The 8,429-nt window shown below is 42.6% G+C and overlaps 1 protein-coding gene across 1 annotated transcript in view; it reads left to right on the forward strand.

The window, feature by feature from the left end:
* LOC103609717 (IQ domain-containing protein H-like) overlaps window positions 1–8,429 on the forward strand; it is a gene marked incomplete at both ends in the record, with an annotated part of 58,929 nt that overhangs the window by 31,354 nt on the left and 19,146 nt on the right. The window contains one exon of the mRNA XM_008594009.1: window positions 7,905–8,027. Coding sequence (XP_008592231.1) covers window positions 7,905–8,027 — 123 coding nt within the window. The remainder of the gene's footprint in view (window positions 1–7,904; window positions 8,028–8,429) is intronic.

Genomic DNA, 8,429 nt, shown 5'->3' on the forward strand with positions numbered 1-8,429 from the left:
AAAAAAAAAAAAAAAAAAAAAAAAAAAAAAAAAAAGGAAGAAATGAAAATTCTGGGGCCGGCCCGGTGGCGCACTGCTACAGTGCGCCGCTTGGGAAGCGCAGCGGCGCTCCCGCCCGAGGGTTCGGATCCCACATACAGACCGGTTCCCGCTCACTGGCTGAGCGAGGCGTGGGAGCAACGCCGAGGTTTGCGATCCCGTTGCCGGTCCCCGGTCCGGTACGGGGGCAACACTGAGGGTTGCAATCCGTTGCCGGACACGGAAAAAGACAAAAGACAAAAAAAAAATAAAATAAAATAAAATAAAAAAGGAACTCCAACAGTTAATAGGACCCCACACTGGTGTCCCATAAATACATTTTCAGAGCAGTGTCCCCTGCCTCTCTGCTGAACCTCTTCAGGTCTAGGAGATGCCACTGGATTTAAATATCCCTTGTTTGACTCTGCCCAGTTTCTCCACAGTCACCCTAGAGAGGGTGCCTCATGTCTTGGGGGGCTCGGGCAGCCTCCTCCTCCTCCTCAGTCCAGTTGTCTGATGAGGTACCAGTGAGGACCTTGCTCACAGAAATCCCCTTGACCTCTTTGTTTATCACGAAGAGAAGCAGAGTTGGACTGGAGAGGAGAAACAGACCTCTATTAATTAGGTCCCAGGACTTGCTGAGAATCGATCTCTCAGGTCCAGCCCCACTTGTGGCCTCCATCTTCACTAAAGGGACGTATGGGACTCTAAGTTCAATACTAGAGGGAGAGACAGCAGGGACACTTGAGCCCTTCTGTCTAGTAAATCTAACTCCATGCCATTTCTAAAAGGAAGCTGGAAGCTGAGTTAGTATTCAACACAAGCTATTGGACTCTAAGTTCAATACTAGAGGGAGAGACAGCAGGGACACTTGAGCCCTTCTGTCTAATAAATCTAACTCCATGCCATTTCTAAAAGGAAGCTGGAAGCTGAGTTAGTATTCAACACAAGACTTCCAAAGACCATTTGCTGCATTTAAATATGTTGCTTTAGAAGGCTGTAAGCAGAAGTTGTACTTTGAATCAGAAGCACTCTTTCATTTTCCCCATTTTGCCTGTAGGGTTCATTCCTAGCTACAGGCAACATACGGGCATTCTCCTGTGATCAAGAGTCCTAAACACTTTTAGAAACTGCCTGTACTCGAAAGGAAGGCATTCCAATTGTCAATAATTGAAATGCCTCTACAATCACTGAAGAAAAGTTATGCAGGTTTTCTGATGTAAGAATGAATTGAAAGTGCTTTTGGTTCTAGAAAGATATAAATGGATGTTCTCACCTTGGTGCCTCTGTGCTTGGGTGTGCACACACTTCCATGCGTGTGTACACACGTGATGGACTATTTTTTAAAAGAAGCACGTATACATACACACACAGTACAATTCACAACCAAACTGAAGCCTCCTGAACAAGTGTAAACAGCCTGTGGTGCCGTCAGGTTTACGATCAGTCAGTTGACAGCCCCCTTCGAAGAGTGAAGAAAAAGGAAACGCACAGATAAAACCCCAAAGATGATGAAAGTGCATTCAGAACTAATGCCTATGAAATGCTTACGGTTGGGGCCCGTTCCTTCAATAATATGCTCTGCAGGGGGACTGTAAAAACTGTTCTGGACTCTCAGAAGAGGTGTTGTCCCATATCAGAAACAGGTGGCAGAGCTGTCATTTAGGCCTGGTTGGACCAGGTGAACAGGCTTCTGATGTAGTGCCCACCACAAATAACCACTTGAAAGTGTACACAATGTCTGGTAAATCCCAGAAGTGCATGTTTTAGAAACAAAAAAGGATCACCTAGCAACTCTTTTCCTTTTAGTTAGTGTTCCATCAGAATCAGATAAGTTGTTACCTTTTCTACCAGTTTTCACTCTTTCTCTCTTTCCAGACCCTAGACACCACGGTTGGTGCGTGGCCGAAAGGGAACATCTTTGCAAACATCTTAAAACAACCCAAGTCATTTATTCACATTTTAACAGCACATGATCTATAATGAATGATTAAGTAAAACCTTTTGTGTTAAATTATGATGTTAATAATGATTCTGTCTCCTGTAATTTATTATGAATTCTCAAATGCTTCGGGTTTGATTTTGATAGAATGCAACAACAACAGAGTTTATGTGATGACTTTATTTTTAGAACTCCTTCTTTGAAGGCACACATTTCCCTGCTACTGCTGCTACTGTAATTATGTACAAAACCAATCACTCATTAGAGTTAGGATACATTATCTTCTAGACAGATGAGGCTAAATAAGCAACACATTAATAATTCAGAGAGCAGTTCATTATGCATGTGGATGCCTGCTTCGTAACTGAAATAAGAACCTCATCAGCCTCTGCCAACCCTTAAACAATAGTTCTGTGTTATTGCAGCCACATTCAAGTTTACGCTTGTTAAACTGCTACTTGGATTATTTTATCAAACATTCATTTATTTGTGGTCCCTTACTGCTGAGAACAGATTTTGGAAGCTCTTTTTTTAAGTTAATGATTTGAGCAATGGGTGTTATTAATTCTCAGAATATTATAAACATGATTAATTTTCAGGCAGAGATTTATTACATAAGGATTTCAACTATGTCAACTGAAATGCATCACTGTCAAAACAAGTATCATGGCAAAAATAGAATATGCTCCACACTTCAAGTGCTGGTGCTCAGAACTAAATCAATTTAAATTGTGGCTGAAGTAAAATTATATTCTCCAGTGAAAAGGAGTATTTCGAGCTTCCTTTATTTGGCTCGAAGCATTCTTGTTAGATTGTGATTTAGAAAGGTAGTTTAATAAGACTAGATTTCTACCAATAGTATTTTGTCTTTTATTTTTTTTTTCCCTTATTATACTAGAAAATGCTAACCCTCTGAAATTCCCACACATTCCAAATGTGGCCAGTGGGAATTTGGAGTGAAGGGCACTGGTCTGGCAGTCAGGGATCATTGCTTCTGATCTCTCTGGCCTCAGTTTCCTTATTTGTAAATTAAGGGAGGGTTAAATGATCCCCAAGGTCTCTTGAGGGATTTGATTTTGCACGCCTGTAAGATGGGGCTCTGTACCAAGCTTGGCTCAAGCAGCCTCGTGTACTGTGGAGGGCTGAAGGATGCGACACCTCCTATGAGGGACACTGCAAGGGCCCATCCCTCTATATTGCACCTTTCCCTTGAAAGGTATTTTTCTTGCAGAATCTTTTAGAAAGAAATAATATTGTTGTATCAGGTCACATCCAAGTCCTCATCAGCCATCACCTTGGCCCTCAGTTAATACTTTCAGCAAGAATCAACTAGAAGTAAACTCAGCAGGTATTTACTCAACCCCTGTTTTGTGCCAGGCACTCCACTAAGCAGAAAGGATACAAGGATGAGTAGTGAAGAGCTCTAAGTTTACCAAAAGACACAAATAGGTCAGCAGATAACTATAATTTACGTATTAATATGATAACAACATCCAAAACATATTGAGCCTTTACTCCACACCAGGGTGCTATACTAAATGCTTTACATGAATCTTTTTTTTTTTTTTCCTTTTTGTCTTTTTTACTGACCGGTAACGGGATCGCAACCCTCGGTGTCGTGCCCATACCGCGGACCGGCAACGGGATCGCAACCCTCGGTGTTGCGCCCGCACCGCGCTCAGCCAGTGAGCGGGAACCGGTCTCCATATGGGATCCGAACCCTCGGCTGGAGCGCCACCGCACTCCCAAGCGGCGCACTCTCCAGTGCGCCACCGGGCTGGCCCTACATGAATCTTTTTAAAGCCGAATATATTAGGCAGGTGCTGTCATTATGTTCATTTTTAGATAAGAAGACTGAAATTAAGAGATTTTAAGCAGCTTGTTGAAAGTTACTAGGCAAGCAAGTTGTGAAGCCAGGATTTAACTTCAGGACTGTCAGACTTGAAAGCCTGTGTGTTTAACCATTGTACCATCCAGCCTGCCTTGCATTGGCTGAGAGGCAGTGATCCAATCCCAGAGCAGAGCTTAAGCTCATCCCTAAAGAAGTCTCTGATTGAGGCCACAGAGAAAGCTCTTCTTCCAAAGGAGGACTCATTTTCCTGTGGGATGAGGATGTTTGCAGGCACATTGCCATTATCCGCCAGCTTCTCCCTTGCTCTGAGCTCAGCTGACACTTAGTAGCACTGAATGGGCCGAATGGTCATGGAAGAGTCTTAGATTTTAAAAAGGAAATATGAGGGATCTCCAAAAAGTTTATGGAAAGATTCATCTTATCTTTCCACTTATTCTATTTTTCTACTAACTTTTTGAAGTACCCTTATATCAGTGGACATGGTACAGGTTTCCTAGATAGCACAGATTTCCAAAAAAAACGAAGTATGGAAAAGATCATATAATTTATACCATAAACCATATGCAAAAGCTTGGCTATGTTTTTCTAAAAATAAACAGTTCACCCACTAAAATATGCACGAAATATACATTTTCAACACTTGTCTTCAAAATCAAGATTAATGGGTCTTATTTAATTTTTTGAGGTAGATAACATATTCCCATGGTTCAAAAGGCAAAAAGTGTAAATAGTGGTGCACTGATAGGTCTCGTTCCCATTGCCCTGTTCCCACCTCACCACACAAGGGTAACCACCATTCTTATGTCTATGTGTCTTTTCAGAATATATTTATGCATGTACAAGTAAATTCACACACAGATGATCCCTCTCTCTGGAACAGTCTGGGAAATTACATTTATCATAGGTCCAAAATCCTTTCCACAAAGAAACAGCAACAAAAATAGTAGCTATCATTTATCAGGTGCCAGGCATGTGCTAGGTGCTTATTTAATCATCAGAAGTCAGAGAAGTTAAACGATATATTTGAAATCACTCATACAGTAAGTGGCCTAGTCAGGTTTTGAACCTCAGGCTTTCTGACTCCACATACCCTTTCCACTACAGCATTCTGCTTGCATCCTCACTTCCAGCTCTCCAGGCAATAGAGGCCTGGCCTAGGATGGTGGTGGTAATGGAAAAGAAGAGGCAGCTGGGAGACATATGCCAATATCCTAGCTCTTCTTTTAGATGATGAACCACAGGCCCAGGTCTGGGAGGAGGAGGAATTGCAGTCTGTATCCATAGAGAGGAAGAAACCTCAGGGTGGTCGATCCTTGCTCATTGTCTAGTAATCATGTACTACTGGGCAGTGAGCTCTTCTGCCATGCTTTGGAGCCAAGATGCACAGCGTTGAGCTGGGTCCTGCTGCCAGATGCCTGCCTGCCTGCCTCTTCTGCTGACCCGGGCCTGATCTTGGTTTTGCTTGTTTACATACTATGGCAACGTAAGACAAGCTTAGAAGACAAAAATAACCTTGGAATTATCTTGTGAATTCATGAAAATTACCACATAATTACATGCTTGGTAACCACAATGGAATTTCAGAGTATTTACAGTTCACTTCCATGTGCAAAAGCTCAGGCTCTGGGCCTTCCTTGTGAAGGCAGGAGCATGGCACAGCCCAGCATTGCATGGTGAGCAGGTCTGGTGGCTGTGCGCTGCCAGTCTGACTAACCAGCTGAGCCAGAACTTAGCCAGTTCTTGTTACCCTACCAGTTACTCCTGCTTAGGTCACCAGGGCCACACTGTCCTTCAGAAGGCAAGGCCTGGAGTAACTGCCCTGAGTCGTCATTCTCTAGGCATGGTGTAACTATCCTCTGTGCTTTGCAAATCACCTGCTTCTGCCCCAAAACACATTGACTGGCAGTCCCTTGAATTACATCCTTTGAAGACTCTCTTAAATCAAAGGGAAATGCTAGCCACCTAACCTATTTCATTTACTCATGCTTTCTTTCATTCAATAAACACTGCCTGTTCTGTGCTAGCATCGTGCCAGGCCTGGAGATTCAGAAACCAAACAGTGCCTGCCCTCAGAAAACTCCCATCATGTACAGAACACAGCCAGGAGCACAATGCCAGATAGGTCAGGGTGATAAAGTACAGTTGTGAGGCATGTGAGGGTCAAATAGATTTTCTTCTGTTAAAAAAAAAAAATCCAATGGGTACAAATGGGATGATGCTAACGGAGGTGCACAACTCAAGGTGCATTAGCCTGTGGGGCCTACCAGATTTTAGACATGGACTTGGCTTACATGTGGGAAGAGCAGCCTTAGTTACCGCTACAGATAATGTGAGCCTCAGATGCAGCGCTTGATATAAATGTTGAAGGAAAACACACTACGCATAGGGGAAGTGTATCACAAAAAGTGACCATGAATTCTGACTGTGTGTGTGTGTGTGTGTGTGTGTGATATGCAGGAGAGGAAAGGACGCTCATTCTCTTTGGGGCACTCAGCCCATTTTCTCTGCATTATCTCAGAGACAGAGATAGAGCCTGAGGTCTGAGTATATTGAGTGTCAGGTAGCTGTGATCCCTTAAGCCAGCTTTGGGACAGCAGCACCTCCTTCTCCTACTCCTGTTCCAAGCCACTGCACAAGTCCAGACACCTAGTTGCCCAGCACCTGAGGGTCCCCAAAGTTCAAGAGCTGAGCCAGGCACTTTTCCCTTCTATGCTCTAAGATTGACTATGGTCCTATATGCAGTTCTTCAAAATTTCTAGGTATCCAAAGAGAATCATGGCTGATTGTCAGAGGCAAATTTCATATCTCACAAAGGGCATGCAACAAAACTACCAGGATCCATTACTTCATTTTGTACATATTAAATTTTAAATGTCTTTAGGAAATATACAACCAAAATACTTTGGGCCTACTGTAACCAGCCTCTTTGGGATCGCTCCCACTGATAGGCAAACAAGATAAAGAAGAGCAGTTTCTGAAACAGAGTAGACAGTTAGTATCAAATTCTAACACTGGCCACCTCAAGGAGGTGAGCTACGATCGGTGACTTGCTGCCAGAGTATAATAAAGGAAGGGGGGAAAGTACCTTCACAGCAGAAGAACCTGTAATGTTTTTGCTAAGGTAGCAAAACCTACCTCAGCCAGGTGATAAGGGTTAACATTGTCAGTGATAGGTCGTGTTGCCAGCATGTCCCCTTGATATGAGAGGATGAAAATGGCAGTTTATCTCTGTGGTCTTCCTCTCAAATGCACATTACCCCAGTCTAATCATGGGAAAAACATCAGACAAACCCAAACTGAGGGACATTTTACAAAGTACCTGATCAGTACTCCTCAAAACTGTCAAACATCATCAAAAACTGGGAAAGTCTGAGAAACTGTCACAGCGCAGAGGAACTTAAGGAGATACGACGACTAAACATAATGTTGCATCTTGGATGGGATCCTGAGCTTGAAGATAATTATGTTAAGTGAAATAAGCCAGGCACAGAAAGAGAAATACTGCATGTCCTTACTCATAAGTGCTAGCCAAAAATTAAATAAGTAAATAAGAAAGAAAGAGAGAAAGAAATAAAAAGAGAGAAATAACGATCACAACAATATGTTGTACTTTCAGAAGGAGAGAACAGAACTAGGGTTACTAGAAGTAGGAAAGGGGGAGGGGAAGGGGCAGGGAGGCCAGCGAGAAACTGGTTAATGGACATGAAGAATGATTATGTATTTTAATGATGAATAAGCTAATTATCCTCACTTGACCATCACATGTTGTACACAGCTATTGGTAGTTAACTCTGTAGCCCACAAATATGTATAATCAATTGCTTCAATTTAAAAATTTTCTTTAATTTAAAAAAAAGGAAAGAAAAAGGGAATTAGGAAAAAACTAATGAAATGTAGCAATTTGGTTTCTTAGTTATGACAAATGTACCCTGGCAGTGTAAGAGGTTAACAATAGGAGAATTGGGTGAGGGGATATAGGAACTCTCTGTATTATCTTTGCAAATTTTCTGTGAATCTACAAATATTCTAAAGTTAAAAGTTTTTTAAAATACTTCTTTAAAGAGTCTAACATTCAGTCGTGGTTTTTTCCAGGCACAGGCAACCAGTCGCTATGCAGTGATGACCACCCAGCTGAGGCACAACAATCTCTCTCTGGTTTTCCACTACGTTTTTCTCCAGTTATGTAAGGCCCATGGCATCGGCTATGACCTTGAGGTATGAAGGGTTACAGCTGGCCAGGGCTGTGGGTGATGCAGGTCGCTAATAATTTGGTGCCCCTCCAAACAGATGCTCTTTAAATATTAGTTTGATATGTATTTAGGTGAAGGCTGAGTGCTGTTTGGGGAAGGGCAGAAAGGCAGCTCCATAGACGGTAGCACTTAATCCTGGGAAGATCAGCTCCATCCCCAAACTTGCACACCCACCTTGGTAAAGCAAAAACCTTGCAGCTTGCCAGACTTAGGAGGCATTTTGAGGACCATCTGAAACTTGCCCTGAGCTTCCTGACCCCACCCAAAGCTGCTTATCAATGAACATCCTCTGTTGTAGTCTGCTCAGGCTGCCATAACAAAATAGCACAGACTGGCGGCTTAAACAACAGACTTTTATTTTCTCGCA

Source organism: Galeopterus variegatus, unplaced genomic scaffold (genome assembly GCF_000696425.1).
Source record: "Galeopterus variegatus unplaced genomic scaffold, G_variegatus-3.0.2 Scaffold9985, whole genome shotgun sequence".
In the NCBI taxonomy this organism is placed as follows: Eukaryota; Metazoa; Chordata; class Mammalia; order Dermoptera; family Cynocephalidae; genus Galeopterus; species Galeopterus variegatus.